The sequence below is a fragment of the Botryllus schlosseri genome, chromosome 6 (assembly GCF_051294905.1).
Source record: "Botryllus schlosseri isolate E-star chromosome 6, Bs_hap1, whole genome shotgun sequence".
Taxonomy (NCBI): Eukaryota; Metazoa; Chordata; class Ascidiacea; order Stolidobranchia; family Styelidae; genus Botryllus; species Botryllus schlosseri.
In genome coordinates, this window is record NC_137241.1 from 28,601,072 (window position 1) to 28,627,944 (window position 26,873).

Sequence of the window (26,873 nt, forward strand, 5' to 3'; positions counted from 1 at the left end):
GTGTGCGATAGCGTGGTTAATACGGAGGTCGGGATTTATTGGCGAAATATGCGCGCGCGGCTGTGAACCTGTGGATTTAAAGGCGTTGCTTGAAAAGCAGCAGTCAAGCTGCGGCCCCGGTGTACGCGATGAACCGGCTGCCGATGGCGTTGGTAACAGATTTGTCAGATTGACGTCGTCTGTATGTAGATTGTCGTTGCTGAAACAAAAGTTGAAGACGGCCTCTGTCGGAAAAGAAATATCCTCGAAAAAGGTATAAACGGATGTCTTGAAACGATTATATCAAATGTTGTAATGCTTTTACATTTGGCATACAACGTAGGTTCTTCACAGTGGTTCCCTGAACGCGTATCAGGGGTTCCACTGGAGGTCAAGACACACAACACATATAGGCATATTTGATTCATGATGACATTCCCATCTTGGCCATCATTGGCATCAGGCAGTTGGATGCCATCAATATTCGAATTGTGCCTGTTTTGGGAGTACGTCGTGTGCAGTGGGGCACGCAGGGTAGGCTGGGGTCCAAAATATAAACCCTGTCTAATAGTTACTTGCTCGTGGTAAATTAAGCAATCGGTATCACGCTGCTGCGTTTCGACCGAATAACTCGATGGCCATTTGTAAGGCAAAGCTTCGCATTTCAACAGTTTGCCTCGAATCAAGTCGATTCATTTTCAATTCACCACCGAATCAAGTCCGAGTCCAAGTCAATGAGTAGAGGGTTGAGTCCGAGTCGTAGTGTTGTGACCCGAGTCCAAGTCATTGCGTCACTGTTCAGTTTTGAGTTCAATCCGGTTCAACCTACATTTTTCAACTCTGCTCTAGTGACATAGAATGACTCGCATTCATAATATCGTAATTTTCCTCAGTCCCAGCAGTTTCTGACCCGATTTTCCTAGTATCAGGACTGATAGACGAAATAGTCCTACCAATAATGCGGTGACTGCTATTCTCTGAAGTTACAATGAAATGTCTGTCTTGGCCGTCGTAGTCTCAAGTCATGCACAATGACTCTAGTACAAGTCGAGTCAATACACAAATTGACTCGAGTCGAGTCATTTTCCGCATTTGAAAAAATGACTCGAGTCAAATCGAGTCACCAAAAAATCGTGACTCAAGTTGGACTCGAGTTATTACAGCCTTGTAAATATTCATTGTACTGTTTTCGCTTTGTGTGAAAACCTTACTTCACTTTTATTGTTATTTTAGCACTCTGTTGGTGCACAGTTCATATTGTGCACCAGTATCTTGTTACAACTGTGACTGTTCAATTGACCTTCTTAAAGGGGCGATGTGGTCTCAAATTGAAGATAAAAACGAACAAAAATTTTTGGCCGTTGCCATTTCCTTCAGAACGCCACCGTAATGAAGCTGCAATTTATTGAAATTTCTACAAGACCAGCTGCCGCGGCTGCTTAACCCGTTACATGGCACTATATTTCCACCGTCGCACTTGCTCGACGCGATTAGACAGTCACGCAGAGAACGAATTTTAGATAGTTGTCAGCCGATGTTTTGAAGGAAATGTGTATAACTTTCGTTCTCTGCGTGACTGCCTTATCGCGTCGAGCAAGTGCGACGATGAAGACATCGTGCCAGGTAACGGGTTAAGCAGCCGCTGCAGCTGGTCTTGTAGAAATTTCAATAAAATGCAGCTCCATTACGGTGGTGTTCTGAAGGAAATGGCCGCGGCCAAAAATTTTTGTTCGTTTTTATTTTCAATTTGAGACCACATCATTTTTAGAGCGCAGTGCCCCTTTAAACCTAATAATCGCGATTCTTTTAGCCCTGATTTCACAGCAACAGTTTTTATCGCAATAAACCTTTTTAAGTTTATTCAGAAAAGAGCCTTCTATGTTCTCCAATGACCAATGTGAACTACTTTTAAAATACTATGTGATGTCACGATGAATTGCTACCAGCATAATCACTAAGTCACTTTGTGTTGGTAATCAGAATTGCTTTGAGATATATTCTGACACATATTTTTTGAAATTACGCAAGTCAATATGCTGTATGGTACCTTACTCAAAATCAATACCGGCATTGAAATCATTCCATATTACTGGTCTGAAACGATAAATGCAAGCTTTGTGTTTTGCATTTGCGCTATAAGTTGATACGATTTATTTCTTCCAGGTGACAAACGGTGTGGACTGGGACATTATGGATTGCCCGGCATTAACAGCAGTTTGTCAATCGCCATTGATAACAAAGCAGGTAACAGTTGCATAGCGAGCTCCTCATTATGACTTCTTCAGCAGCTAATACTCGTTTCAGTATGAAAAGATTGTCAAAAAGAAGATCAAATTGTTGAACGCCTGTTACCGATGGAGGCATTTACAGTCAGTATTCTGGAATTGGATGGTGAGTGGTCCATGTCATCAATACAACTGATATTTAGAAATTGGGTTGGGTATAGTCATCATTAATCATTATCGTTGTGTGTATGTATAATATGTGTGAAGGTATTTTCACAGAGAAGCCTCTTGCTCGATAGTCCTAGTTTTGAAAAGTGAGTACCGGTAGGTCAAGTTCGTTATGGATGTTTTAAAAAGTGAGCAGTTCTAGTTCTAGTTGTGGATTTAGAAACTAAGTATGAGTGGTACTAGTTCTAGTTGTGAAATTTAAAAAAAAGTTGCCGAACTACTAGAAAACACTTGTCGTTTGGCGTGAATCATCATACCGGTGTGATGTTGTTGCAGCCATCGCTAGCTCAGAGTCTTCACTACTAATAGTTGCGTAGCCAGGGGGGGTTTTGGGGGTCAAAATCCCTCCCGTTTCAAGTTTTTAACGATGTTCATGTGAAAGGCCGATTCGATTTCGATAAAATAAAAAATTAGTGAGTTGTTTCGGAATTGAATCTTAGTTATTTGCGTTCTAGTTCGTTAGTTACTGATTTTTAGGGTGGTAGGCCTATTCCCAATTTCAATTCTAGTTGCGTCTTTTAGAAAAGGGAGTAGTTCTAGTTCTAGTTGCGACTTTTGAAAATGGAGCACTTTTAATTCTAGTTCTAGTAGTTCCAGTAGTTTGTGCAAGTCTTGTCGCCGTCTTGCTGGGCACCGTTTACTGACCTTATATTGTGTGAGCTGCAATCCATTTCTGTGTTTTTTACAGACTGATCCTCGAAAAAAATTGCATTTTGAAAGCGGTTCGCAGAGCGAGAAAGATTGCAGGCCGCAGTCATTACTGACCACCTCTGAGGACAGCGATTGTCTGATGGAGATGCCGGAAGACGCATCGAGTCATGTTGGTATTTCCTGGTGCAAATTGGCGTCATTCTCCCTAAAAAAATCACGCTTTTCACAGGACGGAGTTTCGGCTCCTGCGGCTAATTCGTGTCAAAGTCGGGTTTCCTTGAAAGATTTGTGGCGGGAGATGGCGGACAACCCTTTGGATATTAAGTTGGCAAGAACAGTATTCGGCGGGAAGATGAGAGCGCATCGAATTCAGTTAGAAAACGCGCGGGCACAGTTGTTGGTGTGTACATTGAAATTTCTCTTGGTGAAAGCTCTTTTAAATGCACGTCCTTATATACCAATGGTTCTGATCCAGTAATATCATGATTATCACTTTCATTTTATTTTGAACTATGAGCTGTCAACGATACCATAAAACACTTTTCACCGACTAAAGAATCGATATTGGGGTTAGCCAGATACGATATTTTCTGGGATACAGTCTCCTCGTTAAGCCTGATCTTGTGGGGTAGCACCAAGTAATTTTCTCAGCGTCTCGGTCTTGGCAGTGTCTGGGCCATTGCACGTCAAGACAATATACCCATTCGTTGGAGCTAATTCTTCCTCCACGGAATGATCTTACCGCCACTGAAGCTGTAGGCCTATATGTAGGAAATAGTCGATGACGCAGTCAGTTGAGCAAGCAGTAAAAGACGTCAAACATATTTGGCTACTCTGAAAAAATAGACCTGAATTGTTGTTGGACACCTTTGGATATTGATGCGTTTTTTCTTCAATATTCAGTCAATCCCAGAAGAGGGGAACAGATTTTTTGGAGAAGCGGCATCGCAGAAAACAAGACTTGTTCTCGAGCATTGTCTTCAACTTCAAAGAGGTACGTACCATCAAACTATAGAAGATATTCAGCTTTTCCGAATTAAACTTGAATTAGAATTAGAATTAGAATTATAGATACAGTTTCTGTACAGATCAGGTTACAATTAGTAATACTGATTTGGCAAATCGAAAATCTAATTATATTCCGAATTGGAAAGAAACACTTGTGTCAAATCAGAGTTCGTTATCATAAGCACGATAACGGAGAACGGCAAATATCTGTACACTGACCTTGGCTCGTTTCGCGCGATACACTTCTCCTGTAGCATTTATTCATAATCAATATTGAAGCATTGAATGATCAGGGTTGTAACCAATGCGCCGAGTCGCTAGTCAATCTCACTTTTCCAGTTTTGACTCGAGTCAAGTCGAGTCATTTTCAATTCACCACCGAGTCAAGTCCGAGTCCAAGTCATTGTGTTTACTGCTCGGTTTCCAATTAAAGTCTTGTTAAATCCACTTTTTATAACTCTGTTTGGCGATATCGAATAGTTCGCATTTATAATATACCAGTCCTCATTTTCCTCACTTTTAGCAGTTTCTGGTCGCATTTTCAAGTACCAGTTCCAATAGGCGAAATCCCAATAGTGAGGTTACTTTACTGTGATTCGAAATTACAATGAAATGACGTTCTTGGCCGTCGGGGTGTCGAGTCATATGATTTGGGTCAAATCAAGCACAATGACTCGAGTCCAAATCGAGTCATAAAACAGATTGGCTCGACTCGAGTCATTACAACCTTGTTAATGATTTCACAAATTAGATTATTGGCATATTTTCAGCTTTTCCAGATTGGATTAGGATTACTGAATTCGTGAAAACTAGGACATTGCATCAAGCTCAGTTTATACTCATAGGCACGAGAATAGTAAATGTCTGTAAAGCAAGCTTGACTCGTTTCGCGCTGTACAGTTCTCATGAAGCATTTACAGGAAAACCAGAATTGAAATTAAAGCATAGAAACATTTCACTTTTAGATTAGAATTCGCTCAAATTAGACAACCAGAATTTTCCAAGCCTGATCAAAACGTGTGATACTCGATTCGAAGCCTGATACTCGAGTCAGAATCGAATCACTCGGGTACTCGACTTAGCCCAGCCCTGATAATAATAATCAAACCCGGCAATACGCGGTGTCCCAATTGCGGTCTTGACACAGGTTTGGTCGCTGGTTATGTGGACAAAATGCTATCTTTCATCGAGAACGATATCAATTGGGTGAGGCTAATAATCGGGTCAAACAACATATGGCTTGACAAGCAAGAAGCAAAAGAGCGAAAAAAGACGGAAACTGTCAGCGCTCAGTCTGACGATGCTATTCTGGTACGACCTACTAAGCAGCAAGGCATCAGCAAAAAGCAATGCGGTAAGGCATCTCTGTTCTTGATTACAAAATCGGATCATGTATTAATAATGGAGGTCATCGACAAGTGGAGCGTCTGGGGTATGCATATGCACAAAGCGTGGGTGTGTGTATATCATGAGTCGGTGCATATGCTGCAAAAACATCATATGTAACGGCCTATTCCTCGGCTGGGCTGTAGCCAAGTCACAAGGTTTCGAGTCATTTTCAATTCACCACCTAGTCCAAGTCATTGTTCAAGCCGAGTCATAGTGTTGAGACTCAACTCCGAGTCATAGTGTTCACTGTTTCTTTTCCAACTCAAGTCCGGTTCAACTCAATTTTCTCAACTCTGTTTGGATGATATTGAATGCCTCGCAGTCATAAAATATAGTAATGTTTCTCACTTTACATAGCTTCTGGTCCTATTTTACGAATACCAGCACGGATAGACGAAATACAAATAACGTGGTAGTTTAACTATTCCTCGAAGTTACAAAGAAATGTCTGTTTTGGCTGTCCGAGTCTCAAGTCGAGTCATTTTCTTAGTCAAGTCGAGTCTTAACTCGAGTAATTACATCCCTGTAGATACTTCTACTTTTCGAAATATCCAAGTAGGTCTAAGCGTCACCTATATGCTACAGCTTCAGCCCAATAATATCACACAAAGTGCAATGTCATTGTTAAGCTTTAAATTTGTATTCACTGATGATGACTCCCTTCTGAAACGGTGAATTCGTTTAACACTTGCATAAGCGCCTTTGCTTCCCCTCGATGAGAACACGGCATGTATGCCACAGCCGTTTCCTTCACAATAAAGCGGTCGTGCTGTAGAAATTTTGGTGAAGCAGCTGTTGTTTGTTCATCATGTATTTCGTACCTCAACATTTCCTGAATTAATCTTAAATCATCATCTGCCAACCTATCAACAATGCGCATTCAGAATCCCCGCCGGTAGCAGACTCCTTGACAACCTAATTAGCAAGCTGCTGCTGCCGTGATCATTGATGCATAGCCGATTAGCCAATCAAGAGCCGTGGGTATTTGATTACTAGTCTTCTCGCCGTTTTATGGTCGGTGGCACACCCATTCTTGGGTAGCTACTTTCAAACGTTTTGCCCGAAATCTTAACGGCTTTCCTGTAAGCTTCTTTCGCGCAATTCTCGGAGTATTTTTAAGATTTTCCAAATTTTGGACAACCCTAATGAATATACTATTCAATTGTATATTGAAGTTCTGTACATCCAAGAAGCTCTTTTAATCGAAAGTGTCCTCGAAGGACTCCCAAATGTCCTCTTTTTCGGAATTTTGTCCTCTTTTTGTAGAAAGAGTGTTGAAATACCGGACGTTTTCGTGAGCGAGATTGGACAAATGACCTTTTTTTACTCAACCCATTTATTATAGGAAGAAACGGGTATTTCGAGAGTGAAGTCGGACAGATGCTTTTTTTAGCCAATCCAATACTATTACTCGAAAAGTTTCCAAATCATCAGTTTTCTCCTCCGCTTTTAATATTTTTGAAACGTGTCCTCTTTTTCATACCTCAAAATATGATGACCCTACCTAACCAACGCTTTGCAGATGCGAGTGCATCGGCCGTTCAGAAATGTGTCTCAAAGCCTTGGTTGATTTCTTGTCCGGAAGTATATCAAGCACCATCGGATGGGAACACCAGTGTATACGATCCAGGGTTGGGCAACTAGAAAATTTTCGGCTTCTCTAAATTTTATTAGTATACGGTATATTATTTAACACCTAGAACTACATACTATTTGTTCAAGTCTGGTACAGTCGCCGGGGTCGCACTAGCAGAAAAACTGCAATGGAATGGATTTTTGTACACCGTTATGTCACAGCTGTGGCCGCGATGGTTGATGTTATTTTTCATAACTTTGTCTCAAATGCACATTGAAAATCGTTGCAATATTTCATATCTTTGTAATACTTTACGCGCATTTCGGTGTCGCTTACTATTTCTCTCTCTCTCTTTCTGCTTTTCGTCATATAATATATTAACAGTAGTGGTCAATACATTGGACGCGTCTCGTGCAGTGTCATCATGTCATCAATAAATGTGGTCAAAATATCGGCGTTGCTTGTCTCCGATAGCAGGTTAGAGATGGTATCTCTTGTTAGAACGCACCACGATTCTAACGACGAGGATTAGATGCTGTGATATACGCAGGATCTGAACTGTTTCGACATATCCTTGAACATAACTCAACGAAGATACATTAGGTGTGATACCAGGGTCGCTGACTTCTTCAATTCCATACAGTAACATGGAAATTGAGTCTCGACTCGGTTTCGCTAATTATTAACAGCTTAATCCTATCGACGCACCACCATATTTCGATACAATGAAAAGATAAGAAAATTTCGAAACAACTTGAAGTATTCTGTGAAATCAGACACCCACCCGGACACAGGCAATGTAAAGATGAGGCACGCACACATGAAAAGTAATGGAAGATAACATTAAGGAACACCGACGAAAATAGTAGACATGTGACAAGGCGAGGTGGACTGGACACGTCGGCAGAGGTGGTCAAAGTAGTCAGGAAAGCTACTCAAGTAGAAGTAGAACTAGCGACGAAAAATTTACTCCAGTACGAGTAGAAGTACTTCTTACATAAGCAACCTAAAACTACTTGAAGTAGAAGTAGAATCGACTGACTTCAAATCTACTCAAATAAGTAAGTAGTTGTGAAAAGGATAGTAATTCGTTTGCCTGGATTGTCAAAAGCTGCAAATGGAGCTATGCGGAAGGTGTAGAGAGCTTGATTCATATTGATGCAGATACCGAGCCAGGGTCCATCTAATTCAATCCGCACATAGACACAATATTCCACTTTCGCTTGGTTCGCTTTTGAAAAGTCCTCACACGCTACAATCACTGTTAGACTTTGTTATATTGTCCACTAGAGACTTATAGTTGTATTATTGAACAAAATAGGCATGGTGCAAAAGGCCTCAGTTAGCCGAGAAGCACCCCCCTCCCCCCCTATACATACATACATACATATTGATGCATCCCCGGAGGTATCACTTTTTGACAGAATAAGCAGTCGTTCACATCATAGGATGTAAATGATAGTATTGATCTGAGTCGGATCAATTGTAATTTGTAATTGAGCTGAATGTAATGATTACATTTTTCATGTAATTGTAATTGAAGCATTTCTATTTTGTGTAGTTTTAATTGTAATTGTAATTTGATAAAACATTTTCCTAATTACAATTTCAATTACATTGTTATTGGAACCTAACAATCACAACATAAAATAATTAGCCTATTCACATGGGTGTTCTATGCGTGCCTGTTAACTAGATAATTCAGTCATGCTAAACTCTTTCCCATACTTGAGTAGCAACATTAAACTTTGTGAATTGCAATATAGGCTAAACCAGTGGTTATCAAACTGGGGGGCGTGTCGGGGCGTGCGTCCCTGGGCGGTGCAACAGCATCTGAAGGGGGCGCGAATCTCCCGTAAACTGAAATTTTTTCCGCGCTTGGTGCGATTCATCTCCATTTCACAGTTCTTGCTCTGTGTATAGTCCGAATTTCAAATTGGAGAATTTTCTCATCACCAGTCATAACCTTCCATACCATCAAACTATCTGTATGGATTGCTAACATCCTGGTTTCATTGTGTGATATGGCGATAAGGGGGGCACGAAATATTTCATTGTCATAAAGAGGGGCGTGTCTAAAAAAGTTAGAGAACCAGTAGACTAAACTAAATCTTAATATTTCAAAAATGGATGAACAGCTAATAAACTCTTCTGAAACCTGTGCTGAACTATTTCCTACACCGCGGTCCAAGTTTTATTTATATCTCTGACCATGTACCGAGGCTTGCTGCAACAATTGCAAAAAGAAATTCAAGTTGCCAACCAAGGCTTCATCAAACTTGATCACGCATTTGTTGAAATGTTATCCGAATCTTACCTCCAATCTTGGCCAAATATTTTTAATATTGAGTAATTGTAATTGTAATGTAATTGAAACATGCAAGGGGTAATTGTAATTGTAATTGAACTGAATTATTGTAATCGATCCAACTCTGATATATATATATGATGTTTCGGCAAGAAGAGGTCATGTTGAAATCACAGTCTTGATTTTGATGGCTCAGATTCTTTTGAAAGGAATGCGACCGTTTTTGTGCTACCCTTTATTATACAGCCAAATGTCGCTAAGTTTCATTTTAGACAACAAACAAATTTCGTTTTAAAAGTCTTCTTGGATACCACATAAACGAGTATAGGATACTTTAAAGCAGTTGCGTGAAAGACTTGCTTGTTTGTAAACCATGAACTCTACATTACTACATCATTTGTAAATCAATACAAAATCCAATATTTCATTTCTCTAATTTATGGACAGTATAGTCCAACTTCTTGTATTTTCGAATTGATATTAAAATTATAGTACACATGGCGGACCGGCAGTAAATGCGCCACGAACCGGCACCAGTCCACGGACCGGTTGTTTTGAGAACCAGTGGTCTATTTGCCTTCTTGATTTTACCTTGCTTGATTGCAGCAGATTTCATGTAAGCCTACCTACATATATGGGCGATATATACTGGTCTTTGAACCTACTTCTATTCGAATCTATGCTGATATCATGCGGCATTTCTGGAAATTTGAATATTGGTATCCACGTGTACCTGAGCAGGGCTTTGTTTAGATTGCGCGCGGACTCCTTCTGCTGGAACAGACTTTGTTGTATAGTTGTATTTGTTGTATAGTATTTTGATAAAAGTCGACTTTCATCATTATGGTAGTAAGCATCGCGAAAGAATTGATGCAAATAAAATGATTAATGATAAATGGTAAATGCGCCTCACAAGCTCGTAGTAATGAGCGAGTTTTATGGATCTACTAGATGACCTTGCTATAAAGGCCGTATCGCATCTCCATCGTCAAAGCATCTTGATGGTGCAAGCGAAAAAAATACCATATCTATCTCTCTCTCTCTCTCTCTCTCTACACCAGGATCTGATGAGCCACTTTCACAGTGGAGTTTGGCAGCCTAGTTAGAGACTGATAGTAAGGTGAAATCTTTTTTCTTCAAATTGGGTCTTATTCGACATATACACATGAAAGTATCAGAAACAGTTCAAAGCAATTGGCCTCTTCTCCACAATAAAATCCATCCTTTGTGTACAATACAGTCTGGGAAACAGAAACATGCATGATTACAATTGATAACAACAGGAAGTTGGCCCCAACATGGCCGCAACGGTCGGAAAAGGTTAGCGAGCTATAACCGACAGGCTACGGCACACTTGTACATAAGCCCATTTGTTTAACATTTCCATATCTATTTATATCACAATGTCATGGACCCCGAAGATTCACTTAGGGATCATGCTGTGAATACTACGGCGTGTTGTGTTCGCAGGTGCGTTCTCCATTGTCCGCGGACTTCATGCAGATAATAGTTCACCTATATTTGTTCACTAAAACATCTAAAAACAACGACGATGCTTAGGCTTCACGGTTCCTAGAAGTCCACAGCACAGGAAAAGCTTGTAAACTAGAAAACGTAACACCACGATCACGCTGTGATGGTATTCGAATCAAATAATCACGCAACTAGGGATCCATGTGAGCTTTACGCTACAATACAATGGCTTTCGTAAGTGGGATTTTGTACGGAGTTATAGTATAGAATAATTTGATGTATCTTAATCACCCATAGCGGTATTGTAACATTTCACTCCATTGTCTCAAAATCCAGCCGCCAAACGCCACGGCATGCATCTAATTTGGGCATACCAGCCACGTGACCATGTCGCTCGCTATACCATGTCGCTTATGGATGCACCACCGTGTACTCAAAGGTGGTGTGGACACTCGGAAAATCACGTGACTGTCACGCCCAGATACCTTTGACAACTCTGTTATTGTCGATCCGTCTGCAACAGTAATTAAAGGCAAAGTCGCTATTGCTCTTTGTTGACATTACCTATGTTCCATATCGAGTTGGGTGACAGAATTTCGTAAGGTATATTTTGATACTATCATCTTGCGCTGTACCAAGTTTCAAGATTATGACTTTATGACTAGCGTAGTAATTTCGCTGTCGAAGTAGAGTATCTAGTAAATCAGCGCCCACCGATATATTGTCGACTTTGATAACGGAATTAGTATGCTGATCAGTGATCATTGAATGACGATACTGAAACTTACTGCGAAGCTGCGTAACACAACCAAGATATACCATGCCAAATTTCGTCATCTATCTCGGTATGGAACACTTTCAAAACTCACATATACCAATATCACATTTTGCGAAAATTCCATTAAGCGGTAGGCTCATTACGACATCAGCGCACGCGGACCCTTGATACTCGACTTTGATAACTTACTTACTACTGTAATTTTTGGGTCACAGCCTTAAAACTTCGTAAAGTGTTAGATGCCATCATGAAGATACGTAGTACGAAATGACGCCATCCATCGCCGTATAGATCACAATCAAAATCTACACATACCTATACTGTTTTTCGTGAAAAATCAGTTATGCCGTAGGCTGAAGGTCAGATGATTGCATCTTACACTAAACCAATTTTTGAGGGTGTGACTCGGTGATCAGAATAGTAATTTCGTTCCCATAGTCGATTGTATCAAGTACATCGCGGACCCGCCATCTAGCCTGCCGCATGACAGATTTTCACAAAAGTCGAAACTGCTATAATGCTACATGTAGGTTTTGAATGTGTTTTATTCCGCGGTGGATAACAAAATATCGCATTATATACCCTGATGGAGACATCTAGCACCGTATCGGGTTTTAAGGCTGTGACTCCATTATTACGGTAGCAATTTCGTTATCAAAGTCGCGTATGTCAGGGTGCGCGTTGATTTGGCAATCAGCCTGCCGCATAGCAGATTTTTCGCAAAAGCCAGTATTGGGTGTACAATACAATATACGGCGATGGATAATAAAATTTCGTATTGTATATCTTGATGAAGGAATCTAACACTGTACCAAGTTTCGAGGGTGTGACTCCATAATTATAGTAGTAAGTACGTTATCAAATTCGAGTATCCCGGGTCTGCGTGCGCTGATTTGGCATTGCGCCTACCGCATAAATGAATTTTCGAAAAATTTGATATTGGTATATATGAATTTTGAAAGTGTTCCATAGCGAGACGGATAACGAAATTTGGCATGGTATATCTTGATTGTGTTATGCAGCTTCGCAGAAGGTTTCAGTATCGTCACTCAATGATTAGCATAGTAATTCCGTTATCAAAGTCGAAAATATATCGGTGCGCGCTGATTCACTAGATACTCGACTTCGACAGCGAAATTACTACGCTAGTCATAAAGCCATAGTCTTGAAACTTGATACAACGCAAGATGACAGTATCAAAATAAACCATACGAAATTCTGTCACCCAACTCGATATGGAACATAGTTACATTCAACGAATAGTGATAGCGACTTTGCCTTTAATTACTGTTACAGACGGATCGACAATAACAAAGTTGTCAAAGGCATCTGGGCGTGACCGTCACGTGATTTTCCGAGTGTCCACCAGAGATGAGCATGAATTAGGATTAGGTTTTGAAAAAACAGGATTTGTGAAATTTTGTCGGATTTGGATTGGATTTGGATTAGACATTTTTTTCAGAACGGATTAGGATTTGGATTGGATTTACCTATTTTCTGGGAGATTAACATGTCGTGTGGCGAATGGCGACAAACTTTATTCAGATCAGTTATTAATGTACTTATGGTTACTAAGTTATCTTAAATCAAGTGAGTCGTTGGTTGTGAATGCAAATTTTCGAATCCCTCCATTGCATAAATTAGTATTTTTTCTGAATTTCCAGTTGGAATCGGATTAGGATTGGACATGGACTTGAATATGAAAAATTTATGGATTAGGATTAGGATTTGGATTTGAAGGTTCGGATTTGGATTGGATTAGGACATAGAAATTTCAAATCCGCTCATCTCTGGTGTCCACACCACCTTTGAGTACACGCTGGATGCACGTCGTATCGGAATCGAAATCCAGACGCCATGGGATGACCCATATGTCTATGCCGGCTGTAGCTGCACGGATTCTGGATTTTCAGCTACATCCGAAATAGTTACGACAGCATTCACAACTTAGATGCCCCTCGTGCGGTTCGGCGTCTGGATTACGAGACGCCTCTGGGTGCATATAATTCGTACATGTGGACTGTCGACGTTTTGTGCCTAGATTTCGAGACACCAAGGGGTGCATATGCATACGTAGGCTATATAATTGTGCGGTGCCGAATACTATTCGTTGTGAAATAGATGTTTGGACTAATGCTCCCTGCAGATCAACCGCTATATTGAAACATAGCATATTAAACTCGAATCATAACTTTACACAACGAAATAAAAAGTCTGTGAATGACATCGAACCTGCTGCGGCTGTGGGATGAGCATGGTCTCCATCAATCATTTTCCTAATCTCATTATATTGTTTAAATTATTTTACTGCAGTATCATTTGAACCTGGAAGCTTCCGAGGTTCTTGACCTACTTATTACAATTTTGTTTGTCATTGATATTAAAGGAAGCTTCTTAGAGCAGCCTGCCACAAGAGACAATAGTTACAAGAGACAATATAGGCATTGTTCTGTAGACCACTACTTCGTTCTTATCATGAATATCCGGCATTTTTATCAAATCAATACACCACAAGAAAGCGATGTACTGCAAAGATATGAGGGTAGCGAAACTACTTGGAGTAATCTTTTGATCAGACACCCACCTTGGTCTACTATGCAAATAAGAGGCATGCACATTGCACACTGAATTTAAGAAAGGATAACATAGAAGGAAGCGATACAAACACGAATACCGCATGTGTCAGTCGGCGAGGTCGATATGTCGGATTGTGGTCCTGTTATCTTAAGGGCTGACTAGTACCCGTTCAAATTCGTTTGATATCAACCTAATTCTTTGTCCAACTCCCAATCGCGTTAGGCAAACCCAGATAAACCGCTTTCCCGCTGCATTCCATGGTCGTGATTTTTCGAACGCAGTCAGCCGTGTGATTTAAAGGGAAAGCGCGCACCGATATAACAACACATGACAGCGCGACACCAATTTTAGTATAGCGGCAGTAGCCAGTAGGTCGTGCGTGTAGCCTTCGAAACTTGAGCTATGATTTCTATTTCACTGTCTAGTTGGTTGACGGTTAGCTAACTGCTGATTTTTATAGCAGTTCTAGCTAGGGATTTTGATAAGCACGTAGTGTTGAGGCATAGTTGTATAGTTCTTGAGTTCTATAAAACAATAGTTGCCAAACGACTGGAAAATACCTGTCGTCGTTTGACGTGAAACGTAATACCTGTTTTCTGTTGTGTGAAGTTCTTGCAGTGCAGCCATTGCCAACTGAACTGAATCAGAGTCATCACTACTATAACAGTGGCTCTACCAGGAAGACGGTTTTGGGGGTCGGCACCCCGTCCTTTTGTAATGTCGATTATATCTCCAATAATGATTGTTGCAAGCCGATCCGACTCCGGTAAAATAAAAATGAATGAGTTGCTTAGAATTTAATCTAACTGTGTCATCTAGTCTATTTCTACATAAGCACCAACGATGGCTATGCTTTGACGATTGACCACAATCGATGTTACAGTATTCTAGATAGAGTAGCAAATATATATCCAGAAGTGGTCAAAGTAGTCAGAACTAGAAGTAACGCCATAAATTTCTACTCATGTTGAAGTTGCAATTTACTAGTGGGCCTATATAAAAAGTGAGTATCCTAAACCGAGACTTCAAAAAGTAGAAATACTTAGCTACAGACCATCTCTGCGTATATCACAACCTAGAAAAAAGAAAAACAGGTCACTAGCGTTTATCTGGAGCTTCGAGAAAGAATCGGTACATGAAATAGATTTTTTTTCATTAATCGATCATCGGATTAGGTCCTGGTCCTCTGAACGCTGTTTCTACAAACTGCTACTTTTTAACGATATAATCTTTTACAGAATCTCTGATCAGAATATAGATCCTAAAGTTCTGTACTTGGCAGTCTTCTGTGAGTGCTATCGAGTCTAACAACATCTCCACTGTAAAAATGACGGAACAGCCGCCAAGGACAACTGAACTCGTGTATGCAATAATATCACTGTGCGATATTTTCAATTATTCTGATGTGTTTAAGACGCTTAATCAAGAGGACATAAGACTGGCTAAACTTGACAGACCGAAATCGGTAAGTTGAACTGTATCTCTAATCTTACCGTGACTTTCTACGACTTGAAATGCAGGTTGTATTCCTACCACTGCAATGTATACGAATTTTGTAATAGATATAAAGACAAGGCCACTGAGACTTGGTATTGTTGAGCGGAATACACACTTATCATAGGTCTATTTGCTATTTTCCGCCTTGTACCATCCACTAGTCCAGGACTTCCTAACCTGGTGTCAATGGACCACTTGAAAGTCCGCGGACTAGTTTAAGGCGTCCGTGAAAGGCCAATGTTGCAGTGCTATAACCATACTATTAAACAAACTACATTGTCCTTAATTTTGGCATATATGTCATAATTAGTCTTGCTTTTAGGTCGCGATGCAGGAAAAAGTGATGACCTACTTGTAATCATGAGCTGCCTTAATTTTTCGGTTAGGCTAATCAATGTTAAAATTGTGCAGTTCAAAAATTATCTAGGACCAGGTCACAATAGGCCCGGGAAACCACCCAGAATTATTCAGTGGTGTGTTCTAAAATATGGTTAACAACCCTGGCACTAGTCTGTCACACTTACAAGTATCTGAATAATTTGATTCTGCACATAACGCATACCATTATTGACTTTGGTCGGCTGATAACTGTCCATTAACATTCAATACTTTTGCAGATTCCTGTCTTAGCCGAATTTCTTCAAACGTTGCTAAAGATTTCTGATTGTACACAGATTTCTTCGAGAATGAAATCATTGAGGTGAAGTCAATACTGTGCCCACTCTTAATTGATAGCTGAAAGAAATGTGTCCAATCTACTACAGGTATACTCGCTCACAACTTTTGACGTCGGACGATGGCTCTCCAAAGTCAAGCAGGGAGCTGCTGTGTGCGATAGCGTGGTTAATACGAAGGACGGGATTTATTGGCGAAATATTCGCGCGCGGCTGTGAACCTGTGAACGTAAAGGCGTTGCTTAAAAAGCAGCAGTCAAGCAGCAGCCCCGATGTTAGCGATGAACCGGGTACCAAGGGCATTCATGAAAGATTTGTCAGATTGACGTCGTCTATATGTAGATTGACGTTGCTGAAACAAAAGTTAAAGACGACCTCTGTTGGAAAAGAAATATCCTCGAAAAAGGTAATATACGGGTGTCTTGAAACGAATATTTCAAATGTTGTATTCCTTTTTACATTTGGCATACAACGTTGATTCTTCAACGTGGTTCCCTGAACCATTATCAGGGGTTCCACTGGAGGTCAAGACACACAACTCATAGGCTTACGTATGATTCATGATGACATTCCCATCTTGGCCGTCATTGGCATCAGGCAATTAGGTGCGATCAATATTCGAATTGTCCTGTTGTGGTGGTACGTCGTGTGCAGTGGGGCACGCAGGGTAGGCTGGAGTCCGAAATATAAAACCTGTCCTCATGAACTGCCTATTCTATCTCCAATAATTATTAGCTCGCGTGCAATTAAGCAATCGGTATCACGCTGCTACGTTTCGACCGAAAACCTCGATGGCCATTTGTAAGGAGAAGCCTCGCATTTCAACAGTATGCCTCGAATCAAGTCGATTCATTTTCAATTCACCACTGAGTCAAGTCCGGGTCCAAGTCAGTGAGTGGAGGGTTGAGTTTGAGTCATAGTGTTGTGACTCGAGTCCAAGTCATTGCGTCACTGGTCAGTTTTAGTTCAATCCGGTTCAACCTACATTTTTCAACTCTGTTCGAGTGACATAGAATGGCTCGCATTCATGATATCGTAATTTTCCTCAGTCCCAGCAGTTTCTGACCCTATTTTCCAAGTATCAGGAATGATAGACGAAATAGGCCTACCAATAATGTGGTGACTACTATTATCTGAAGTTAGAATGAAATGTCTGTCTTGGCCGTCGTAGTCTCAAGTCATGCACAATGACTCTAGTACAAGTCGAGTCAATACACAAATTGACTCGAGTCGAGTCATTTTCCGCATTTGAAAAAATGACTCGAGTCAAATCGAGTCACCAAAATATCGTGACTTAAGTTGGACTCGAGTTATTACAGCCCTGTAAATATTCATTGTACTGTTTTCGCTTTGTGTGAAAATCTTACTTCACTTTTATTGATATTTTAACATTCTGTTGGTGCACAGTTCATATTGTGCACCAGTATCTTGTTACAACTGGGACTCTTCAATTGACCTTCTTAAACCTAATAATCGCGATTCTTTTGGCCCTGATTTCACAGCAACAGTTTGTACGGCAGTAAACTTTTTCAAGTTTATTCACAAAAGAACCAATGACCAATGTGAACTACTTTTAAAATATTATGTGATGTCACGATGAATTCCTACCAGCGTAATCACTAAGTCACTCTGTGTTGGTAATCAGAACTGCTTTGAGATATATTCTGGCACGTATTTTTTGAAATTACGCAAGTCAATATGCTGTATGGTACCTTTCTCAAAATCAATACCAGCATTGAAATCATTCGATATTGCTGGTTTGAAACAATAAATGCAAGCTTTTTGTTTTGCCTCTGTGCTATAAGTTGATACGATTTATTTCTTCCAGGTGACGGACGGTGTGGATCAGGACATTATGGATTGCCCGGCATTAACAGCAGTTTACCAATCGCCATTGATAGCAAAGCAGGTAACAGTTGCATAGCGAGCTCCTCATTATGACTTCTTCAGCAACTTATACTCGTTTCAGTATGAAATGATTGTGAAAAAGAAGATCAAATTGTTGAAAGCCTGTTACCGATGGAGGCATTTACAGGCAGTATTCTGGAATTGGATGGTGAGTGGTCTGTGTGATCAGTTCAACTGATATTAAAAATTGGGGTGGGTAATATCATTATCATTGTGTCTATGTATAATATGTGTGAAGGTATTTTCGCAGAGAAGCATCTTGCTCGATAGTCCTAGATTTGAAAAATGAGTAGTTCTAGTTCGATTTGGATGTTTTAAAAAGTGAGCAGTTCTAGTTCTAGTTGCGCAATTATAAAAAATAGTTGCCGAACATCTAGAAAACACTTATCGTTTGGCATGAATCATCATACCGGTGTGATGTTGTTGCAGCCATTGCTAGCTCAGAGTCTTCACTACTAATAGTTGCATAGCCAGGGGTGGTTTTGGGGGTCAAAATCCCTCCTATTTCAAGCTTTTGTAGATGTTCATGTGAAAGGCCGATTCGATTTCGATAAAATAAAAAATTAATGAGTTGCTTCGGAATTGCATCTTAGTTATTTGCGTTCTTACTCGTTAGTTGCTGATTTTAGGGTGGTGGGCCTATTCCTAATTTCAATTCTAGTTGCGACTTTTAGAAAAGTGAGCAGTTCTAGTTCTATTCGTGTATTTTGAAAATTGAGCATAGCACTAGATCCGGTTGTGATTTTGAAAAGTGAGTGTTATATTTCTAGTTGCGACTTTTGAAAATGGAGTACTTCTAATTCTAGTACTAGTAGTTTGTACAAGTCTTGTCACCGTCTTACTGGGCACCCTTTACTGACATTACAGTGTGTGAGCTGCAATCCATTTTTGTGTTTTATACAGACTGGTGCTCGAAGAAAATTGAATTTTGAAAGCGGTCCTCAGAGCGAAAAAGATTGCAGACCGCTGACATTACTGACCACCTCTGAGGACAGCGATTCTCTGATGGAGATGCCGGAAGACGCATCGAGTCATGTTGGTATTTCCTTGTGCGAATTGGCGTCATTCTCCCTAAAAAATTCGCGCTTTCCACAGGACAGAGTGTTGGCGCCTGCGGAGGATTCGTGTCAAAGCCGGGTTGCTTTGAAAGATTTGTGGAGGGAGATAGCGGACAACCCTTTGGATATGACGTTGGAAAAAACGGTATTCGGCGCGAAGATGAGAGCGCATCGAATTCGGTTGGAAAACGCGCGGGCGCAGTTGTTGGTGTGTACATTGATATTGCTCTTGGTGAAAGCTGTCTCATCTGCTCGTATCAATGGTTCTAATCCAGTAATATCATGATCATCAGTTTCATTTTTTTTTAACTATGAGCAGTCCACGATACCATAAAACACTTTTCAGCGACTAAAGAATCGATATTGAGGTTAACCAGACACGATATTTGCTGGAAAACGAACTCCTCGTAAAGCCTGATCTTGTGGGGGTAGCACCAAGTCGTTTTTTAAGTGTCTCGGTCTTGGCAGTGTCGGGGCGGGGCCATTGCACGCCAAGGCAATGTACCCATTAGGGCTGTTCAAAAATAACTTTTTTTCCTGAATCTTGCTGGTTACTTGATTAAATCGTTAGGTTGCCTTAAAAAACGACGCACACCAAATTTGAATTCATTCCGACAAATATTCGCGGTTTACGTAGAGTTTGAAAATTTTGGATTTGCCCGAAAACGCAAAAAAAAATTTTTCTCAAATTTTTCTGCCAACCCCATGAAATTGTTGGGCTGTCTTCAAAAACTATGCAAAACAAATTTGACTCAATTCCAAGCCGTAGAAGCGGAGTTATTCCAGTTTTTCGGTGATAATTCTTGGGTTATCCACCAATCAAGGATAATCCCAGAACTATCGAATAAAAACTGAAATAACTCCGCTTCTACGGCTTGGAATTGAGTCGAATTTGTTTTGCATAGTTTTTGAAGACAGCCCAACAATTTCATGGGGTTGGCAGAAAAATTTGAAAAAAAAAATTTTTGCGTTTTTGGGCAAATCCAAAATTTTCAAACTCTACGTAAACCGCGATTATTTGTCGGAATGAATTCAAATTTGGTGTGCGTATTACCCATTCATACGAGCTAATTCTTCCTCCACGGAATAATCTTATCATCGCTGAAGCTGTATGTAGGAAATAGCCGATAACACAGCCAGTTTTGAGCTAGCAATAAAGTGGTCAAACCTACTTGGCTACTGATATACCTGATTTGTTATTGGCCACCTTTGGATATCGATGCGCTTTTTTTTCTTCAATATTCAGTCAAACCCAGAAGAGAGCAACAGATTTCTTCGAGAAGCGGCATCGCAGAAAACAAGACTTGTTCTCAAACATGGCAGTCAACTTGAAAGCGGTACGTACCATCAAAATATAGAGGATGTTAATCTTTTCCAAATTAAACTTGAATTAAAATTAGAACTATAGATACAGTTTTTGTACAGATCAGATTACAGTTAGTAATACTGATTTGGCAAATTGGAAATCTAATCATGTTCCGAATTGGAAAGAAATACTTGTATCAAATCAGAGTTTTTTTCTCACACTGACCTTGGCTCGTTTCGTACGATACACTTCTACTATAGCATTTTATTATAATAAAAATTAGAGCATTGGATGATCAGGGCTGTAACCAAGTCACAAGGCACTGAGTCACAAGTCAATCTCACTTTTAGAGTTTTGACTCGAGTCAAGTCGAGTCATTTTCAATTCACCACCGAGTCAAGTCCGAGTCCAAGTCATTGTGTTGACTGCTCTGTTTCCAATCAAAGTCTTGTTAAATCCACTTTTTATAACTCTTTTTGGCGATATCGAATAGTTCGCATTTACAATATACTAATTTTCCTCACTTTAAGCAGTTTCTGGTCGCATTTTGAAGTACCAGTACCAATAGGCGATATCCCGATAGTGAGGTTACGTTACTATGATTCGAAATTACAATGAAATGTCGGTCTTGGCTGTCGGAGTGTTGACTCGAGCCTAAGTCGAGTCATTAAACAGATTGACTCGAGTCAAGTCGGGTCATAAGAAAATCGTGACTCAAGTCGGTCACGAGTCATTACAACTCTGTAAATGATTTCACAAATTATATTAAAATTTGATTATTGGCATCGGCTAGTTACAGATATACAGATATAGATGTGAAACACAAGACTGCACGGCCGGGCAACTAGATATCACTAGCAAGATCTGGTAGGTCCATAATCAGATATGGGAATACTATAGGTCTATAATCAATAAGGCTGGGCACAATGATTGAAATACTAATATTAAACGCTCCTTGTCGCTAAGAGTTAAGTTATCAAGGAAAATTATAGTTTTGACGGAATTTTGCGCTGTGGAATCCTCTATCGGGCATGACGCAGCATAAGTAACACGTAGTACAAAGCAACGCACGTTAGTGGAAATGACAAGTGAAACCGTGATCAACCTGCAGCACTGTCACAAAGTGCAATGAAGTTGACAAAATACCCAATTATCTTTGATGTGATGCAGAATTTCATTGTATTCTTTGTGGTCGCATGAAAGGTGCACATTTGAACTGTTTCACGTCCTCCATACAGTTACGACGTCATAATTGTGTCTTGGTCTAAACCAGTGGTTCCCAACCTTTTTCGACCCATCGCCCCCTTTTCAAGGTCAACACCGATCATCGCCCCCCAAATTTTGTGCACCGATAATTGGGCATACAGACACTGTAATCACCGGCGGGTTGACTAAAAAAAAAAAAAAAACGGTCATCTTTCTCAGCTCAGAGCTGAAAATAACGTTTTTTCGCTCCGTATTGCTAGGTGGATGACTAAAAAAAAAAAAAAAAAAAGGTCAGCGGATTTTACGCGTCATCGCCCCCCTTCGCTACTTTCGCCCCCCGTCGCCCCCTTTGTCCATTTTCGCCCCCCTGTCGCCCCCTTCGTCATTTTCGCCCCCCTAGATCGCCAAATCGCCCCCTGGGGGGCGATATCGCCCACGTTGGGAACCACTGGTCTAAACTTTGTGTACTGATTGTTACCTCGGACGCTGACAGGGTTGTAATGACTCGAGTCATGACTCGACTCGAGTCCGACTCGAGTCACAATTTTCTGATGACTTGACTTGAGTCAATTTTTAAAAATACGGAAATGACTCGACTCGACTCGAGTCAATCTGTGTATTGACTCGACTTGGACTCGAGTCATTGCGCATGACTCGAACCAAGTCATTGACTCGAGACTCAGACTGCCAAGACCGACATTTCATTGTAATTTCGAAGAATTGTGAAGTAACTACCCTACTGGGATTTCGTCTGATTGGTGCTGGTACTTGAAAATGCGACCAGAAACTGCTAAAAGTGAGGGAAATTAGTATATTATAAATGCGAAACATTCGATAGCACCAAACATAGTCATATAAAGTGAGTTTACCAAGACTTTAACTGGAAACTGAGCAGTCAACATAATGACTTGGACTCGGACTCGAGTCATAATACCATGACTCGGACTTGACCCTCTGCTCGATGACTTGGAATCGGACTTGACTCGGTGGTGAATTGAAAATGACTCGACTTGACTCGAGTCAAAACGATAAAAGTGAAATTGACTTGTGACTCGGAGCCTTGTGACTTGGTTACAACCCTGGACGCTGATCATAGCGCGTGCGACTGATTGATTGCTCGTTAATTAGTTCGAATGGTGTTGTTTGATGGTCGTGAATATTGGCACACAGACCTTGTGGGACCCGTGGAGAGGGAGGTCGTTTTGGTGTTGTTGCGTTGCCGTTATGGCATTTTCCGTTTTCATCGTTTAAGTATACTTCGCATAATAATTAGACTTGGACAACTAGAAAATTTTGAGCTTTTCCAAATTAGATTAGAATTACTGAATTCGTGAAAACTTGGACATTGAATCAGGCTCAGTTCATACCAAATCGAACTTCATTCTCATGGGCACGGGAATAGTAAACGTCTGTAAAGCAAGCTTGGCTCGTTTCTCGCTGTACTGTTCTCATGAAGCATTTGCATGAAAACCAGAAATTGGATTGGAATTGGAATTAGGGCATAGAAACATTTCACAAATAAGGTTTTAATTACAGGGAAGAAACATTTCACATTTAGATTAGAATTAGATTACCAGCATTTTGCTGGACTACCGGTACTGGAATTTTCCCAGTCTGGTCGTAACGAGAGATACTCTTCTCGGAACCTGATACTCGATTCAGAATCGAATAACTCGGGTACTCGATAACAATCGAACCCGGCAATGCGCGGTGTCTCAATTGTGGTCTTATCTCAGGTTCGGTCGCTGGTGACGCGGACAAAACGCTATCCTCGATCGAGAACGATATCAATTGGGTGAGAATGATAATCTCGTCTAACAACATATGGCTTATCGGGGAAGGAGCAAAAGAGCGAAAGAAGACGGAAACTGTCAGCGCTCAGTCTGACGATGCTATTCTGGTACGACCTACTAAGCAGCAAGGCATCAGCAAACGGATAAGCGGTAAGGCATCTCCATTCTTGATTACAAAATCGGATCATGTATTAATAATGGAGGTGATCGGCAAGTGGAGCGTCTGGGTTCGATCCCCGGCCGGGTCAGACCAAAAACCCGCGGTAAAACTACAGATAACTAACATTCGGATAGATACGCAACTCCTGCAAAACCGTCGTCACGCTCGGGCAAGCAGTCTCTCGTTATAGCTTGCAACCCGGTGACTGAAATTTGATAAAACTGGTCTCAGACGAAAGCTGGCGCCACACTGATTCCGACAATTTGAATAAAATTCTTGTCAATACAATGGAACCACCTCAAAACAGCCCGCAAAGTATGGAAATCGGCATAGTTCCGAACAATCGCTTGACGAAATAGGTCATTGTTATGTTCATTGTGTTGCGGCGGTGCCATGGTTTGAACAATGCAGATTTTAGGACTTCAAGAGTTTTTCGGGGTGGCTCCATTGTTATGACAATATTTGTATAATTTGTATTTTTGAAATCAGTGCAACACTAGCTTTCGACTAAGACCAATTACATTAAATTTCAGCGCTCGGGTCGCCAGCTCTAGCTCTATCAATTATGCTACTTTAAGATTACTCAGCAAGAAGGGGTACTGTTTGCCCAAGCCCACGAGAGTTGCGTATCTATCCATAGGTTGGATAGATATCCGTCGCTTCCCCACTTAGCGCTCAGCATTTCCGGTATACCATGGATGGGGTGGTTCAAGACTTAGAAAGCCCTACTCGGCTAAATTTTCACCTTCCTTGTCCTACGGCATATGCACTACACATGCTGCACACAATGGTATGCATATGCACAAATCGTGGGTGTATGTATATCATGAGTCGGTGTACATGCTGCAAAAATATCAAAGACAAAAATAGGTAGCGACCTATTCCTCGGCAGTGTTGTGGCCAAGTCACAAGGTTTCGAGTCATTTTCAATTCACCACCTAGTCCAAGTCAGGTTTCAAGCCGAGTCATAGTGTTGACACTCAACTCCGATTCATAGAGTTCAATGTTCCTCTTCGAACTCAAGTCCGGTTCAACTCACTTTTCTCAACTCTCTTTGGATGATATTGAATGCCTCGGAGCCATAATATAGTAACTTCTTGCCTTATTTTACAAACACCAGCACGGATAGACGAAGTATACAAATAACGTGGTAGTTTAACTATTCCTCGAAGTTACAAAGAAATGATTGTCTTGGCTGTCCGAGTCTTAAGTCGAGTCAATACACCAATTGACTAGAATCGAGTCGAGTCTTAACTCGAGTAATTACATCCTTGTAGTTACTTCTACTTTTCAAAATACCAAAGTAGGTCTAAGCGTCACCTATATACTACAGCTTCAGCCCAATAATATCACACAAAGTGTAGTGTCATTGTTAAGCTTTATATTTTTATTCACTGATGATGGATCACTTCTGAAACGGTGAATTTGCTCAACACTTGCATAAGCACCTTTGCTTTCCCTTGATGAAAACACGGTATGTAGGCTACAGCCGTTTCCTTCACAATAAAGCAGTCATGCTGTGGAAATTTTGGTGAAGCAGCTGTTGCTTGTATTTCGTACTTCAACATGTCCTGAATTAATCTTAAATCATCATGTGCCAACCTACCAACAATGCGCATTCAGAATCCCCGCCGGTAGCTGACTCCTTGACCACCTAATCAGCAAGCTGCTGCTGCCGGGATCATTGAAGCATAGCCGATTAGCCAATCAAGAGCCGTTATTATTTGTCTACTAGTCTTCTCGCCGTTCTATGGTCGGTGGCACGCCCATTCTTGGGCAGCTACTTTCAAATGTTTTGCCCGAAATCCTAACGGCTTTCCTGTAAGCTTCTTGCAGGCTCATTGTTGTTTTTTGTCAATAATCCATAGAATGAGACACAATCACGGAGTATTTTTACGATTATCCTAATTTTGGACAACCCTAATGAATATACTATTCAATTGTATATTGAAGTTCTTTACATCCAAGAAGCTCTTTAAATCGGAAGTGTCCTCCCAAATGTCCTCTTTTTCGGGATTTTGTCCCTCTTTGTGTAGAAATAGTGTTGAAATACCTGCAAAAATTGGACTTCGACGTACTGAACGCCAGGGTTGGCTAAAAAAAGAAACGACAAATACACTCCGACGGATGTTTTCGTGAGCGAGATAGGAAAAATGACCTTTGTTTACTCAACCCATTTATTTTAGGAAGAAACGGGTAATTCGAGAGTGGAGTCGAAAAATGCCCTTTTTTTAGTCAATCCAATACTATTACCCGAAACATTTCCAAATCGCCCGTTTCCTCCTTCGGTATTATGGCTTTTAATATTTTTGAAAAGTGTCCTCTTTTTCAGACGTCAAAATATGATGACCCGACCTAACCTACGCTTTGCAGGTGCGGGTGCCTCGGCCGTTCAGGAAAGTGTCTCAAAGCCATGGTTGATTTCTTTTCCGGAAGTATATCATGCACCATCGGATGGGAACACCAGTGTATGCAATAATACGATCCAGAGTTGGGCGACTAGAAAATTTTCGGCTTTTCTAAATTTTATTAGTATATTATTTACCACCTAGAACTATACTATTTGTCCAAGTCTGGTACAGTCGCCGTGGTCGCACTATGCAGAAAAACTGCAATGGAACGAATTTTTGTACACCGTTATGTCGCAGCTGTGGCCGCAATGGTGGATGTTATTTTTCATAACTTTGTCTCAAATGCACATTGGAAATCGTTGCAATATTTCATATATTTGTAATACTTTACGCGCATTTCGGTGTCGCTTCCTTTTTCTCTTTTTCTGCTTTTCGTCATATAATATATTCACAGTAGTAGTCAATACATTGGACGCATCTCGTGAAGAGTATACTGATGTCATGAATAAATGTGGTCACAATATCGGCGTTGCTTGTCTCCGATAGCAGGTCAGAGATGGTCTCTCTCGTTAGAACACATCACGAGTCTAACGACGAGGATTATATGATGTGATATACGCAAGATCTGAACTGTTTCGACATATCCTTGAACATAATTCAACGAAGATGCATTAGGTGTGATACTAGGGTCGCTCTCTTCTTCCACTCCATACAGGGCGGACATTCAA

The 26,873-nt window shown here is 40.7% G+C and overlaps 1 protein-coding gene across 2 annotated transcripts; it reads left to right on the forward strand.

Moving 5' to 3' along the window:
• The first annotated feature begins 15,430 nt into the window (after positions 1 to 15,430).
• On the forward strand, positions 15,431 to 26,873 carry LOC145441987 (uncharacterized). 2 transcript variants are annotated; one of them, XM_080319951.1, is made up of 10 exons: positions 15,431 to 15,657; positions 16,307 to 16,389; positions 16,454 to 16,769; positions 18,192 to 18,272; positions 18,333 to 18,419; positions 19,175 to 19,306; positions 19,367 to 19,537; positions 20,576 to 20,666; positions 23,578 to 23,784; positions 26,168 to 26,873. In XM_080319951.1, the coding sequence occupies exons 1-10, from the start codon at positions 15,520 to 15,522 to the stop codon at positions 26,344 to 26,346; spliced, it is 1,485 nt and encodes a 494-aa protein (XP_080176077.1). In that variant the 5' UTR covers positions 15,431 to 15,519; the 3' UTR covers positions 26,347 to 26,873. The 2 variants fall into 2 exon arrangements, with proteins under 2 accessions (XP_080176077.1, XP_080176078.1); XM_080319952.1 differs by having other exon boundaries at positions 26,127 to 26,308.